The sequence below is a fragment of the Loxodonta africana genome, chromosome 11, assembly GCF_030014295.1.
Source record: "Loxodonta africana isolate mLoxAfr1 chromosome 11, mLoxAfr1.hap2, whole genome shotgun sequence".
NCBI lineage: Eukaryota > Metazoa > Chordata > Mammalia > Proboscidea > Elephantidae > Loxodonta > Loxodonta africana.
Genome location: NC_087352.1, coordinates 76,885,881 through 76,902,564, shown reverse-complemented (window position 1 = coordinate 76,902,564; position 16,684 = coordinate 76,885,881). Strand labels below are relative to the sequence as shown.

The 16,684-nt window shown below is 41.5% G+C and overlaps 1 protein-coding gene across 1 annotated transcript; it reads left to right on the top strand.

Annotated features, from left to right (window-relative positions):
• Window positions 1–5,481: 5,481 nt before the first annotated feature.
• TTR (transthyretin) lies at window positions 5,482–13,775 on the top strand. The gene is made up of 4 exons (XM_003406749.3): window positions 5,482–5,803; window positions 7,362–7,492; window positions 9,482–9,617; window positions 13,536–13,775. Exons 1-4 carry the CDS (start codon window positions 5,735–5,737, stop codon window positions 13,641–13,643), a joined length of 444 nt encoding a protein of 147 aa, XP_003406797.1. The 5' UTR covers window positions 5,482–5,734; the 3' UTR covers window positions 13,644–13,775.
• Window positions 13,776–16,684: the final 2,909 nt, after the last annotated feature.

The window sequence follows — 16,684 nt, the reverse complement described above, 5'->3', positions numbered from 1 at the left end:
AACTCAAGAAAAGGTTTAAACACAGAAGAAAACATTCTTTGATGGTTGCAAGGGTGGGGAGGGAGTGGAGAATTCACTAACTTTAAAAAAAAAAAAAAAACTAGATAGTAGACAAGAATCAACTTAGGTGAAGGGAAGGACAACACACAATACAGAGGAAGTCAGCACAAGTGGACTAACCTGAATACAACCAAACATTTCAACGGACAGAGTAGCAGGGGTAGGGTTCTGGGTATCATGGTTTCAGGGGACATCTAAGTCAATTGGCATAACAAAATTTATTAAGAAAATATTCTGCATCCCACTTTGGTAAGTATCATCTGAGGTCTTAAAAAACTAGCGAGCGGCCACCTAAAATGCATTAATTGGTCCCAAACCATCTGGAGTAAAGGAAAATGAAGAACACCGAAGACACAAGGAAAATATTAGTCCAAGAAACAAAAAAGGTCACATAAACCTGAGACTAGAAGAACTAGATGTTGCCCACCTGTCGCCAAAGACCGCCCTGACGGGGAACACAACAGAGTCCCTGATGGAGCAGGAAAAAAGTGTGGCGCAGAACTCAATTTCTAGTAAATAGACCAGACTTAATGGTCTGACTGAGACTGGCAGAACCCCAGAAGACATGGCCCCCGGACTCTCTGTTAACCCAGAACTAAAATCATGCCTGAAGCCAACTCTTCAGACAAAGATTAGACTCGATTCTAAGACGTAAAATGATACTCATGAAGAGTATGCTTCCTAGGTCAAGCAGATACATGAGACTAAACGGGCAGCTCCTTCTTAGAGGCAAGATGAGAAGGCAGAAAGGGACATAAACTGACCAGATGGACATGGGAAATCCAGGGTAGAAAGGAGGAGCGTGCTGACATGGGGATAGCAACTAGGGTCACATGACAATGTGTGTATAAAATTTTTGTATGAGAAACTAATTTGAGCTTTAAACTTTCACTTAAAGCACAATAAAATAAATAAATAAAAAGTTAAACACAGAAATACCACATAACCCAGTAGTTCCACTCCTATTTATAGAGCCAAAATAATTGAAGCCAGGAACTTAAATAGACACTTGTACACCAATGCTCATCATAGCATTATTCAAAATAGCCAAAAGGTGGAGACAACGCAAAACCAAACCAAACCAACCCCAATGTCACTGAGTCAATTCCGACTTATAGCAACCCTGTAGGACAGAGTAGAACTGCCCCATAGGGTTTCCAAGGAGCACCTGGTGGATTTGAAGGTCAGCTTTCTGGTTAGCAGCCTGAGCTCTTAACCACCATGCCACCAGGGCTCAAGTGTCCATCAAAAGATGAATTAATAAATAAAATGTAACATATATATACAATGGAATATTATTTGGTCATAAGAAGGGATGAAGTTCTGATACATGCTATCACAGGGATGCTTGAAAACATTGTGCTGAGTGCAGTAAGTCAGACACAAAAGACCAATATTGTATGATCCTACTTATATGAGGTTATCTGGAATAGGCAAATTCATAGAGACGGGAAGTACAATAGAGGTTGGTGGGGGAAATAAGAGTTACTGTTTAATGGCTACAAAGTTTATGATGGGGTTAATGAAAAGTTTTGGAAATTGAAAATGGTGATGGTTACGCACATTGTAAATGTACTTAACGCCACTGAATTTTACACTTTGAAATGGTTAAAATGACTAATTCTTTGTTATGTGTATTTTGCCACAATAAAAAAAAGCTGGAAAAAAATTATAGAGGAATGGATTACAAAGGAAGTAAATTATATTGAAATGTCACTATTAAGTTAAGCAAATGGAAAAAATTATCTACAAAGGTAACCCCGAAAAATAAAATGCGGTCTAGTTAACATATCCTGGATAATGTTTGCCTTTACTTGGATAGTTGTCCATGTGGCCAATGAAAGAAGGGGAAACAAAGACCAAGACCAAGGCTTTTTCAGTGTTTATTCAACAATCCTTGGAGAAAAGACGTGCTAGAACAGATGGACGCAAGCATTTGGGGCACTAGAAAAGTGTACTGTATGGTGAAATAAGGAAACTTCTCTTTCTAGTTTCTCCGATAGTTGAGATGAAATATTCTCAAAAAATTAACCAAGTCCCTTCATCCCAGTTCTTTGCTCACTCAGCATCTGATGATTAATTAAATTGGTATTACGTATTTTAAATGAGTCTTTTGTTACTATTAATCAAACTCCCAGGGCTTAATCACCACAAGGTGAGCTGAAAAAAATGGAATTCCTTAGTCTGCAGATCCAGGGCCTCAAAACCTGTCACCTCCACCACCCCCTCCCCTATGAAGCCCAGTCCAAACATTTGGCCAGCCAACTCCGAACTCTAGCTAATGACTTTATCTGAAATAATATTAATTCCAGCTTGAATGTCAATACATCACTGGCCACCAGTTGACATGTACCCTCAGAAAACAAATGAAGAAAGGATTTATCTATGATATAAAAAAAATAAATAAATAAGCCCATCCCTCATAAGGGAGAAGAAATAAGAAGCTTAACCTAAAAGCAGGCCTGAGTTGTTCATTAATCACCACATATTCTATACTAAGAGGAGGAATACTGTCATCAAATTAGTCTTTGTCATCTTGATTGAACACTAGGCTACAACCCAATGGTCAGAATATGAAGAAAAACAGTGTATGGCTAAGAAAAGACATAAACTTGTAACTTAAATGTCACACAAATGCTTCTACGTCTTCTGACACTGGATTCTTACTGCTGTTGATACGCACCCTTGAACACACAGTGTCTTCAACAACCACTTAGGACTCCAGGACTGTGGTGACCCTTGATCTTCATTCATCCTGCTTGGTGGATTCCATGCAAGGGTCTTTCTTTAAAAGTTTTCACAAATTCACATAAATACAGGAAAGGCAGACTCTCTTATCTCTGGGAGTCTGTGTTGACCCATATTAACCTCCACTCATTACACATCGTCTCCTTCACAAGAAACACTGGACTTTTCTTGTATTTACCATCGCTGCTTGCTCCACACAAGCATTGCTTTGGCAAAGAAGGAATTCCCAGCTTCTTTTTTATGTTTTCCTTCCTGCCTCGGCCTTGCTCTTTCTTCTCTCACCTAAAACACTGCAAACTTCTTCTCATTGGGCTCTCTTACTTTCACTCTAGACTTGTTACATTTGCTTGAGTGTTCTGCCAAAATTTTCTCTTCCTTTTGTAAAGAAAACAATAGCAACAACAAAAAACTTCACCTCTATAAAGTTTATTGATGATTCTCCAATAGACTCAGAATCCGTATTGTACTCTGAATTGTCTTCCTTTTTCCCCACCTCCTTGTCATGTCCAAATGCAAATTTTATCAATGATTTCCAGATCAATGACAGTTCAGAAGGCATAGAAGTCAGAGTGGCTAAGGGCATAAGGCTTGGAGAGTGAGCTAATGGCAGTGAATTACAGAATCAACTATTAAATGATATCAGGAGGATGGGTGATGGGTTGAAACTAACAGGATGAGATTTATCAGGGATACCTCTAGACTTCCATATTTAGGTTTGTTATAGATTGAATTGTGCCTCTCCCCCCACCCCCCAAATGTTTGCTGGCATCCTAATCCCTATACCTGTGAATGTATGTAATCCTATTTGGAAATAGGTTTTTGTTATGTTAACAAGGTCATACATAATAAGGGTAGGGCGTGTCCTAAACCTAATCACTTCTGAGTTATAAAAAGAACTGATTCAGCACAGAGACAGTACTTATTGGGGGAAGGAGATGCCATGTGAGAGTCACCAAGAACCAAGGAATGCCCAGGGCTGCCAACAAGGAGAAGTCCCTGTGTGGTGCAAATGGTTAAAGCTAAGTGAAAGGTTGGAGATTTGAGGCCACCCAGAGGCACTTTAGAAGAAAGACCTAGTGATTTACGTCTGAAAAAAATCAGCCATTGAAAACCTCATGGATCACAAAAGTCCAATCCGCAACTGATCATGGGGATGGCACAGGACTGGGCAGCATTTGTTCCATTGTGCATGGAGTTGTGGTGAGTGGGGGAAGGAGAAGGTGGGGAGAGTGCGGGAGCGGGGTGGAGTGCAGTTACTCAAGGGCAGCCAGGAACAACATTCTTTAGGTCCGAATAGTGGTTTACAGTTTACAAAGTGCTTTTGTATCATCTCAATTTTAAATTTATCAGAACAGCCCTTTGAAGTAGAAAAGTAGATATTTCTATTTTCCAAATATATTAACTGAGTACCTGAGATATTGAGTAACTGTAATTATAGAGGGTCATCTACAAAACTGGGCAGCAGAACCAGGAATTGGGTGACTCAGATCATCTAACTCCAAACTGAAAGCTCTTTCTGGTTCTACTTCACAGGCAGGCTCTAAGACTATGAGACCATTCCTAGCCATGCACTCAGCTGAAAACATTGTTGCTTTCCTGTGTTCAACCCACTTTGCCAAGTCTTTTCCTGTGCCTTTCCATATTACTGGAATACCTTCTTGGTCCTTCCACCACTCTCTATATCATGGAGGATACAGACTTAACATGTATTTATCTGACATTTTACCTAAGCTCTCTATGTTGTCTACATATTTGTTTCTATAAGAACAAAAAACCACCTTAATTAAGGAGCCCTGGTGGCACACTGCTTAAAGTGCTCAGCTACTAATGGAAAGGTCAGAGGTTCGAACCCGCCAACTGCTCCACAAGAGAAGATGTGGCAGTCTGCTTCCATAAAGATTTACAGCCTTGGAAACCCTGTGGTGCGGTTCTACTCTGTCCTAAAGGGTTGCTATGGGTGGGAATCAACTCTACGGCAACAGGTTTTGGTTGCACTGAACAAAGCCACACGTGTGTGCTCACACATACACATGAGAGTTGATACTCGATCAATAAATCATGAAATGATTACAAATTCTGGACTTGCGAGTCTGCCAAGAAGAAAAGAATTTGTTGTAAATCATGGCTTCTAGTTCTCACACTCACATCTACTTCCTTCCAGAAATTTTGATTCTAACAGAAGCCAGCTGGATAGACTAGTTTCTGCAAGCCCAATGCAGGAGAACCAGGAAAGAAAATTTAATTGTCTTTATTTCAGGCTCATTCATGCCAGTTTGAATTATGACATTATTCCTTGGTTTTGCGATGAACCTCGTCCTGGAAGAACGCACACACGCACACACAAAATGTGGAGAAATTGCCGACTAAGCAAAGCTTCCAAACGGCTTAGTTTTGCTAAAACAGGCTTTAAAATTTAAGCACTGCCAAGGGTTTTTCTTTATTGACCGATGGATGTATATCAAATGCAATTATGTTTTCTAATTCATTATGGTTAAGCTTGTGCAGTCAAATGTCATTAAATGTGAAATAAATTATTACGACTTGCATACATCATCTAAAATGAAAGACAAACCACATGTTAAGTGGAAAACGCATAGAAATAGGCGAAGAAGAAAAGAATCCTGAGAATGTAACAGCATCCAACCAAGCAGGGAGAAGAATATTTTTGTTTTGTTTTGGTGATCTAGCTGGTCAAATGACTCGTTAAGAGTATTTCATAGAGCTAATGTTCCGATGCTTTAATCTCTCTAGGCAAGGTTCATATTTGTGTGGGTTACTTATTCTCCCTTTGTTGACTAAGTCAATAATCAGAATCAGCAGGTTTGGAGTCAGATTGGCAGAGATAAGCAGCCTGGCTTAAAAGAAGTGAGTATAAAAGCCCCAAGCTGGGAGCAGCCATTGCAGAAATCCTCTAGTTCTTGGCAAGATGGCTCCTCATCGCCTGCTCCTCCTTTGCCTCGCTGGACTGGTATTTGTGTCGGAGGCTGGCCCAGCGGTGAGTGTTTGATTCTAAAAAGTCCCTTTCGTAAGCTCTACCTGCCTTTTGGGCGAAGTAAAGTGACTTCTTGCAGCTTTGCCAACCAGCTTTTGTTACTAGGGGGAAAGGCTACCCAGCATCTATTTTTAAATATCATTGATTCAAACCTAAAAAGGAATGAAGTTCTGTAGAGCTTACTGAACCGGAGCTGGATTCTGAGATTTCTCCCCCATTGCTTTGGTGCGTTGAGTTGGCAATACCTTAACCTGTTGCTGTCGAGCTGACTCCAACTTATGGTGACCCCATGAGTGTCAGAGGAGAGCTGTGCTCCATAGGGTTTTTGATGGCTGATTTTTTGGAAGTAGATCACCAGGACTTTCTTCCAAGGTGCCTCTGGGTGGACTCAAACTGCCAGCCTTTTTGTTAGCAGTCGAGCACATTAGCTGTTTGCGCCACCCAGGGACTCCTTTGTGATGTCCCAGTTTCCTCAGATAGATGATAGAAACAGAGATATGATATTAATGAGGTAATTCATACAGAATTTTTGGAAAAACTATCGTTTTATAATGTTTATTTGTGGGGCAAACTGCCTGAGATTATATTCTGACCCTCTAGCTAATTAAAACATTATCTTTGAAATGCTTGGTGAATGACATTCTAGTCAGAGATCTAATTCTTAAGTCCTCTAAAAGGATTAACTAATGCTATAAATTTGGTCATGAAGTAGTCTGACATTATTTTACAGCATCTAGCAAGAGGAAAAGAAGCCCTGGTGGTGCAAAGGGGTAAGTGCTCGGCTGCTAACCAAAAGGCTGGTGGTTCGAACCTATCCAGCTGCTCTGCTGGAGAAAGACCAGGCGATCTGCTTCTGTAAAGATTCCCATAAAAAAAAAAAAAAACCCATTGCCATTGAGTCGATTCAGACTTATAGTGGCCCTATAGGACATATATAGTTCCCAAGGAGGTAAATCTTTAAGAAAGCAGACTACCACATCTTTCTCTCACAGAGCAGCTGTTAAGTTTGAACTGCTTGACTTTCAGTCAGCAGCCCAGTGCTTAACCACTGCGCCAACAGGACTCCTTCCGTAAAGATCACGGCCAAGAAAATCCTATGCAGCAGTTCTACACTGTCACACGGGGTTGCTGTGAGTCAAAATCGACTCCCTGGCACCTAGCAACAACAAGAGGAAGAGGAAATTACCACAGCAACAACTGACTAAAATGTTCTCAGGAAAAATTGGCCCTATGGCATATTATATCTTTTTGGTAATTCCACTCAAATGGAGTAGCTTAACAAAGCAGCTGTTCTCTAGGGTCTATTTTCTCCCTTATAACTCATCATACACGTCCCAGGGCCATAGCAGCATGTTCTGGGGCAGAGACTATTCTTGTTTTGGGAACAATTACGTCTGTGTTATACTGAGTAGGGAAGTTCATTAATTACCAACACTTGTGTTGCTGGAAATGGGATCAGCATGTACTTCCTGCCTCATTCCAGATTTCTAACAACATAAAGAATAAATCCTTTCATTCTTACCAGTTCTGTTGACTTCTCGTTTGTCCTTTCTCTGCCCAGGTTACTGGCGAATCCAAGTGCCCTCTGATGGTCAAAGTCATGGATGCTGTCCGGGGCAGTCCTGCCACCAATGTGGCTGTGAGGGTGTTCAAAAAGGCTGCTGACCAGACCTGGGAGCTGTTTGCTGATGGGTAAGAAGCCAAATGTACCCTGCCACAGGGCAGGATCATCACTTTATCTTCCGTTTGCTCCGCCATTTGTTAAAGAGAGGCTCAGATAGTTTACTAAGGAATCTACAAGTAGATTGAAAAGCCTGGCAGAGGTCAAGTATGCACTGAGGAGAATGCTCTCCTCTTGCTTTGCTTAGCTGCGAGGTGACCTGGAACCTGAGCACCATTTAGGGAATGAAAAAAAAATTTTTTTTAAGTCAAACCCATTGCCGTGAAGTTGGTTCCGACTTATGGAGACCCCATGTGTCACAGAGTAGAACCGCTCCACAGGATTTTCTTGGGTAATCTTTAAGGAAGCAGACCGCCAGGTCTTTCTTCTGAGGTACTTGCTGGGTGAGTTCAATCACCAATCTTTAGGTTAGTAGTTGAGGGCAAACCTGATGACGGGGAAAAGAAGGAGCCTGAAACTTTCCCACTCTAGAAGTGGTTCACAGCCCTTTAGGGTCATGGACCATTTTAAGAAGGTGATGAAAGCTATGGATGGACTCCATAGCCCAGAAAAAATATACGTAAACACATACATACAAAACATATATGTCGTTTCAGGCTTTTTACAGATGTCCTTGTGTCCCCACATATTACCCAAGCTATGAATCCCTGTCTTAGAATTTTAGAAAGGATGTACAATGTGTGTTAATTTATCAAAGAAAGGTAAGGAGTTGAGGGGCAGCATTGACAAGGCACCTGTCTGTAGTCTATTTGAATCATGGAGAAACCAGGGCTTTTGTCTAAGGAACATTGGTGGAACACCTACTATGTGCATGACTGGGGGCTCTGGAGCTCAATAAGAAATGGCATAGAAGAGGAAGACAAAGACATATGAGGCAAAGTACAGCCAGCGAATAACCTTGCACCCAACATCAGATACAAAAACGACCATTTACTTCATCAATCGCTTTCCAAGTTTCTTGGAGTTTTTCCATTTCCCCTAGCAAGAATTTCAAAGGAAATGCACATGTGTAACCCCAAGCAAGCTAATTTAAAGAGTAACCAAGAAACCCTTAGCACTCGGCAGAAGTGGAGCCACTAAGTATTTACATCTCCTGTGTGAAGCATTGCCTTGGGTTTTAACTGAGTCACATTATGATTCTTCACCCATCATTGGGAAGACTGTGTTCTTTGGTTCTTTGGTGTGGTTTTAATTGAGTTTGTATTTGTTAATTCACTTAAAAGAGGTTAAACTTAAATATTTGCTTCCTAGAAAATAAGAAAGGAAGATGGGGCCATGGTGAGAGTCAGTAAAGCCAACTTCCATTTTTATCTGGCTTAGGTTTTGCAGCCTAATGGAGGTCAGTTTCAAACGTTCAACTGTTGAGTTGGTACTTAAGTAGAAATGAATTTGCTGAGTATCTGTTGTTGGCAAAGAGTTACCAAAGAGAATAAACACACAAAAGAGTCTGACAGGAGCTCCTCATTGTATTTTGGGTTTCCCACTGGGAGTGCAAATGATACCAGCTCTGCAACCCACCCTCTTCCTTATTCATGGTCCAGCTTTCGTATGTATATGAGGCCATTGAAAATACCGTGGCTTGGGTCAGGTGCACCTTAGTCCTCAAAGTGACAGGCTTGCTTTTTAACGCTTTAATGAGTTCTTTTGCAGCGGGTTTATCGGATGCATTTGATTTATTGACTCCTGCCTCCATGGGCATTCCAACTCAGAACGACCCTATAGGTCAGAGTAGAACTGCCCTTTAGAATTTCTGAGGCTGTAATCTTTACAAAAGCAGACTGTCATATCTGCTTTTGTGTCTGGTGGGTTCAAATCACCAACCTTTTGGTTAGTAGCCAAGCGGTTAACCACTTTGCCACCCCAGCTTAAGATAAATATACTTAAGATACATATATGTAATCTGCATCTATATAGAGATACATATCTCGTGTCACTTTGTCATGTTATTTCTTCTTTTAGTGCCCTTATACTATTTAACCTCTACTTTTTGCACCTTCTAGGAAAACCAGTGAATTTGGAGAGCTCCACGGGCTCACAACAGAGGAGAAATTTGTAGAAGGGGTATACAAAGTAGAATTGGATACCAAATCCTACTGGAAGGCAGTTGGCATTTCTGCATTCCATGAATATGTAGAGGTGGGTGTATGAGACATTGGAATTGTTTTGTGGCTTTTTGTTTTTGTTTTTTTAATCCTAGAAAAGGCACAGTTTGCACTCAGCATACCACGAAAATGTCACAGGAAAGCACTGAACTAGCACAGGTCCCCATTCCCATTTTCATAATCAGAAATCCACTAAACTCAAAAAACAAACTTTTTGTCCCATAAGTTTGGGAAAACCCATTTGCTAACATGACCTGAAAGTTACATAACTTTATAATTTTTATTCATTCCATCTAATACGAATGTTTGTTCTATGCTACGTTTTTTTTTTTTTTTTTTTTTTATGTAGGCAGTGGGTTTGGTTTGGTTTTTGGTATATAATAAAAGATAGATGCACCATTTTACTTTTCTCAAATATGAAAAATTCTTAAATTAAAAACATACTCCAAGACATCCCAGAAGTTTGAATAAATGATTGTGGACCTGCGTTACTTTATGTTCTTGGCAATGCACGTAGAACCAATGAATTCAAAATAATACCAACAATAGATAACATTTATCGAGCATACACCACGTGTCAGGTACTGTTATAAGTGCTTTCTATAGTTAACCCACTTAATCCTCATAAACAACCCATTGAGGCTGGTCCTAGTATTATCCCCATTTACAGATGAAGAAAGTGAGACACGAAAAAGTTTGACAGCTTGTCAAAGGTCATATGGTTAGTCAGGTTGTTGGGCAGGAATATTTACTAACAAGGTCCAGGATGAGTCTGGCCTCAGCATGTGTGCCTCAAGAAGCTTTCTCCCTGTGAGAAACCAAGCTTTAAAAAAAAAAAAACTTCCATTTTTAACCCTTGGTTCACACTCTATTTCTGTGCTTATGAGGTAATAGCCAACCAGATGCCATCTAGTCCAACTCTCATGGTGACCCCATGTGTGTCTCAGTAGAACTGCTCCATCGGATTTTCAATAGCTGATTTTTCAGAAGTGGATTGCCAGGCCTTTCTTCCTAGGCTCCTCTGGCTGGACTCAAACCTCCAGTCTTTCAATTAGCACCCGAGTGTGTTAAATGTTTGCACCACCCAGGGACTTCTATGAGGTAATAGAGAATCTCAAACAGTTCTATGTGGGCCCAGTCTCCCTACTTCCTTCTTGCCTGTATTTCTTTAAGTCATTTAAACCAGATGGCTGTCATGGAAATAGAATCTAGACATGTTGGCCAGAGTTAAAGATCAAGTAATTATATCAAAAATAACTCAACATGAAAGGGAACCACTCTCTCTGGTTTAGTCATGGATGAGGCTTTCAACTGATATAAAATGTGTTTTTTTTAGGAGACAGTGTTACCAAGGAAACCATAGAGCCCTATTTGTTTTGTGAGGCCACCAGGTCACAAAGAGAGCCCCATCTATCAAGACACATCTTGCTGGCTACCTTTTTTTCATGGTAGCAAGACACTGAGGCCAGGTTGGGGCAGGTGCAGGATCTAGATGGCCCCTATCACAAGACATTTGTCCCTAGAGTCTCAGCTTCTAGAGTGCTGGATCAGCCTCCCTGGCACCCTGTCCACCCTGGTCTCAGCCTGCTGGGGTCATCTGAAAAGACTCACAGCTGTATGCCCACAATGTGTTGTTCCTACTCCTTAGATAGTAGCTTCCTTGTCTGTTACTCATTCTTTTAGTATTCACTCAATAGTTTTAAAAAAATAAAATAAGAACTGTCCACGTGCTGAGCACTGTGTTAGATGCTGAAGATACAGAGGTAAAAACCCATCCCTGCCCTTGGTATGGCATGGGATTAAGGTAAGACATGTTAGATAGAATCGTCACCCTAACTTGGAGCCTGAATAGATACAGGGACTGAAAGAGCCAATAGTCAAATGTGACTCCTGAGGCCTCACTTTGGTGACTGGTGCATGGTGTGTTTAGCTGTGAGTTCCTTTCCTTCCTGTCTCCCAGAAAGTTGCTATCCTTCAGCGTTAGTCACTGCCTCCTTGGCCAATGACCAAAGTGCCCATATTAGACTTATTGAGGAAAATTAGAAAATTTCCTTTGGAATTATGAGGTCTATTCACTTCATGGATTTTTGAACACAGATCGTGCCATTTGCAATTTGTAGGAAGAGAAAGTGCATTGTGGATTGAATTGTGTACCCCCCAAAATAAATGTTAAAATCCTAACTTTTGTACCTGTAAATATGACCCTGTTTAGAATACGGGGTCTTTTGTTCTGTTAATGAGGTCATACTGGAGTAGGATAGATCCTAAACCTAATCACCTATGAGTTATAAAGAGGACAGAATAGACACAGAGGCACCCACAGGGGAAACAGAAAGATAGATCAAGGAGACAGATACATCTGTAAGACCAGGAAAGCCAAGAATTGCTGGCAGCTGCTAGAAGCTGAAATAAACAAGGAAAGACCTCCCCCTAGAGTCATGCCCTGAATTTGAACTTTTAGCCTCCTGAACAGCGAGGCCATAAATTTCTGTTCTTGAAAACCACCCACTTGTGGTATTTCTATTGTGGCAGAATTGGATAACTAAGTGGGACTGAAGGCAGTATCACCATGATAAATGACAAATTTTCCCTAGGAGCTTCTAGAGACGTGGCCTTTGAGGAGTGCCCTTTTTCCTTCAAAGAGATTCGTAGGTGACTCTCCCCTCTCCTTGCCCTAGTATTGTTTTTGTTTTTGGTATGGTTCCTCAGCTTTTTTCTCTCTTGTCCCCAAGGAGTCCAGATTTCCTTTTATTATATTTGGAACAAAATGTACTTAATCCGGGGTCTGTCCAAAGATCAAGCTGGTGCCTGTATATAAAACAAGTAAAATTAAACACCTCATTTCCCCCTGTGTCTCCCCTGAACCAAATTTGTCCCAACTTACCTCGCCCTGGGCACCTAGACTATCCCAGCATCCAAGTCTTAGGAGCCCTACTCAATTTGGCAGCAATATGTGACTAACTGAAACAACAATTCGATCTACAATTTGACCCACAGTAAAGCTTAATTTATCTCCAGCAAATGTGTGTGTATTTCCGAATTCCAACACGATTTTCCACATGCTACTTGTGTTTTTGGGGGTACTTGCATTATAAATTGTCCTTAGGTGCTGTTGAGTCGATTCCAACTCATAGCGACCCCATGTGACAGAGTATAATTGCCTCAAAGGGTACTCTAGGCTGTAATCTTCATGGGAGCCACATCTTTCTTCTGTGGAGCAGCTGGATGGGTTTCAACCACCAACCTTTCAGTTAGCAGCCAAGTACTTAACCATTTGCACAAGATGCTTTTACTCCATGTTTCATTGCTTCTTATATACATAAAAATATTCTTGTTCTTCTCCATTTTAGAAAATGTAAAGAAACAGTTGGGGGCGGGGGAGTGCCTCTGGCCTTAACAACAGGAGCCTTACTTTCTAGTCTGGCTCTGTCACTGTATAAACTTGGGCAAGACACTAATTTTGAGGCTTGGTTTGCTTATCTATAAAACAGGAACAATGTTCACTCCCAGCTCTAAAATTCTAGCTATCTAAGTCTGTGGTAGTATTGGCAGAACCAGGTAACCATTCTCAGCAATTCTCAGTTCATTAAATGCCAGTTTCCACATTCTACCCCACCTTTCTCCAAAACCTCAGTTGTCTGCAAACTGAGAAAACGGACAAGAGCATTTTGGCTCTCCGTGACTTCCGTCAGTCAGGCTAGGGCTGCCCTGATTTTTGTGTGAATTTATAAAACAAGAGACCTGACTGTATAGGTGGTAGTGAGGAACTGTTGTTCCGAGGCACCCGGCCCCAAAGGCTTAACTTGCCAGCATATTTGGCATACTGTTCCAAAACATGAAATAATAAAATTTAAAAGTTAATTTGGTACTGAGTCTCCAATGGTCTCAACGACGGCTACTTTTGTGTTTTTTGGCTCTGTTAGAAACAGATCCTCTCTGTGTTCTCTCTCAGGTGGTGTTCACGGCAAACGACTCTGGGCAACGCCATTACACCATCGCAGCTCTGCTCAGTCCTTACTCTTATTCCACCACGGCCATCGTCAGCAACCCCAGCAAATGACGACCTTTGCCTTCAGTGGGTTTGAAGGAAGAGGGACAGGATTTTTTGTAACCAATAGTATTCCGTTTTTATTAAAGCAGCGCTCTCACTTTATAAGCTATGTTAGAAACTCAGGCAGAGACAATAAAAATATTCCTGTAAATCACTACCCATTTCATTTGAATTTGTGTTTTAATTCCCTCATTGTCCCCTCAAAAAAAAGTCTAAATTTTACAGAGAAGCAAAGGAACTGCGGAATGTCTGTAGCCGGAACTCTGGAGAGAGCCAAATTTCCAATGTCTTTCAAGCAAAGCCCATGTTAAACATGATCCACAGCCATTAAAAACACACATTCTGAAAACAAGAAAGTTTTACTATTTTCCACTACCCTGTGGTGGAAAGGTTTCAGTTGGAGCCCTGCTGGCGCAGTGGTTAAGTGATACAGCTGTTAACCAAAAGGTTGGCAGTTTGAATCCACCAGCTGCTCCTTGCAAACCCTATGGGGAAGTTCTACTCTGTCCTATAGGGTTGCTATGAGTAGGAATTGGCTTGACAGCAATGGATTAATCTGAAATCCAGGTATCGAGAACTTATCATATGTCCAGCACTATTTAGGTGCTCTGAACATAAAGAATGAGACCTAGTACCTGCTTTTAAAGACCTCGCAATTTCTTGAGAAGATAACTATGTCAACATGGTTTTATAGAGACTATGGAATGAGGAAACGTGGAGGTATAGAAAAGGGAGTAGCAAACAGCCTGGAGAAGTCAGAGACTCATAGTATAGGTGTCACTTAGCCTGACTCTGGGGGACAGTAGTGGTTCAGTGGTAGAATTCTTATCTGCCATGAGGGAGACTTGGGTTCGATTCCCAGCCAATACACCTCAAGCCCAACCACCAGTCGTCTGGAGGACTGCATGTTGCGGTGACGCTGAACAGATTCCAGCAGAACTTCTAGACTAAGTGTCTTAGTTATCTAGTGCTGCTAAATGGAAATACCACAACTGAATAGCTTTAACAAACAGAAGTTTATTCTTTCACAGTCTATTAGGCTACAAGTCCAAATTCAGGTCGTCAGCTCCAGGGGAAAGCCTTCTGTCTCTGTGGGCTCTGGAGGAAGGTCCTTGTCACCAATCTTCCCCTGGACTAGGAGATTCTCTATGCAGGAACCCTGGGTCCAAAGGATGTGCTCTGCTCCCCAGTGCTGCTTTCTTGGTGGTATGAGGTCCCCATTCTCTGCTCACTTCCCTCTCCTTTTATCTCTTGTAAGATAAAAGGTGGTGCAAGCCACACCCCAGGAAAACTCCCCTTATATTGGATCAGGGATGCGACCTGAGAAAGGGTGTTAGATCCCACCCTAATCCTCCTTAATATAATCTAATCTTGCCTCATTAACCACAGGCAGAGATTAGGATTTACAACACATAGGAAAATTGCATCAATCACAAGATGAAGGACAAGCACATAATACTGGGAATCATGGCCTAACCATGTTGACACATATTTTGGGGCTACGCAATTCAATCCATGACACTAAGACAGACTAGGAAGAAAGTACTGTTGATCTACTTCCAAAAACATTAGCCAATTAAAACCTTAGGCATCCCATTGTGCATGGGGTTGCCATGAGTCAGGGGCCAACTCAACAGCAGGTAACAACAACAATAATCTGAGTCTTGGTAGTTTGACAGGTAGAAAAGGGAAAAAGTATTCTTGGTAAGAGAACAGAGATTGCAACGCAAGGCCAAGCGAAAATAACTTGATAAATTGTGGGAACAGGCGGTGATTCAGAATATTAAAGGATAGCAGTATTAAGGAGCCCTGCTGGCACAGTGGTTAAGAGCTCAGCTGCTAACCAAAAAGTTGGCAGTTCAAATCCACTAGCCACTCCTTGGAAGCCCTATGGGGCAGTTCTACTCTGTCCTATAGGGTCACTATGAGTTGAAATCAACTCAGTGGAAACGGGTTTGGTTTTTTTGGCTTAAGAGTATTAAGGTGGGCTAGGTCATGCTACTGTAACAAACAACCCCCAAATTTTAGTGACTAACAAAATAAAAGTTTATTTCTCACTTGTGCTAAGTTCAATGTAGAAACTCTTGGCCTGGCAACTCTCTAGGGTAGCTTTCCTCTAAATGGTGACACAGGGGCCCAGTTTGATTCAGTCTTGTGACTTGAGGGCCATCCTGGTGACACCTAGCCAGAAGACTAAGGGAAGAAAGACAGTATGCTATTAGCTTTCCTGTGCAAAGTTGTCACACATCACTCCGCTCCCATTTCACTGGCCAGATTCAATCACATGCATTAAGAAATGTGGTCCCTGGCTGGGAGTCATTTCCCAGAGCAACTCTGTGTTCTGAAGAGGAGCACTAATCTTTGTAGGTTAATAACTGTCTTAGGCTGGGTTCTCTAGAGAGCCAAAACCAGAAAAGCATATAAATATATAGAGAGATTTCTATCAAGAAAACAGCTCACGAAGTTGTAAAGTCTAGAACATCCCACGTCTGTGGATTAAGATAGAGGTTTCTCCTGATTCACTTAGCCATGGGGGCTGGTGAACCCAAGGTTGGCAGGTTGGGGAGCAGGGCTCTTACCCACTGGCTGTAAAGATCAACAGATCCCAGGTTCAACAGGTAAGCTGCTAGTTCAAGTTCCAAGAACCGGAGGTTAGATGAACAGGAGCCAGCTGCAGGATCCAGAGCAAGCAAAAGCTAGAATATCTGCTTATGTTTTGATGCAGGCCACAAGCCCAAGGAAACTCCCTTTCAATTGATTGGCGACTCAAAGTAGATCCCATCATGGGAGTGAGCACATATAAACACTAAGAATCATGGCTCAGCCAAGCTGACACAATCTTAACCATCACAGAAACCATCTCTGTCACAGTAGGGTTGGGAGCAATGGGAAATGAGGCTGGAGTGAAGACAGGCTTATATGCTTTCCATTGGAGTTAAGAATTTATCTTATAGACCATATGGAACCGTTGAAAGGAATTATGTCATCAGTCTTCCCTGTTTAGCCGGGGCAAGAGCAATTACTTCTTGGATACAATTGCCAATCAGGAT

Coding starts and splice junctions, on each gene's coding strand:
- TTR (XM_003406749.3), top strand. CDS start 5,735: ATGGCTCCTCATCGCCTGCTCCTCCTTTGCCTCGCTGGACTGGTATTT. Junction 7,493..9,481: donor TGGGAGCTGTTTGCTGATGG/GTAAGAAGCCAA, acceptor TGCACCTTCTAG/GAAAACCAGTGAATTTGGAG. Junction 9,618..13,535: donor CATTCCATGAATATGTAGAG/GTGGGTGTATGA, acceptor GTTCTCTCTCAG/GTGGTGTTCACGGCAAACGA.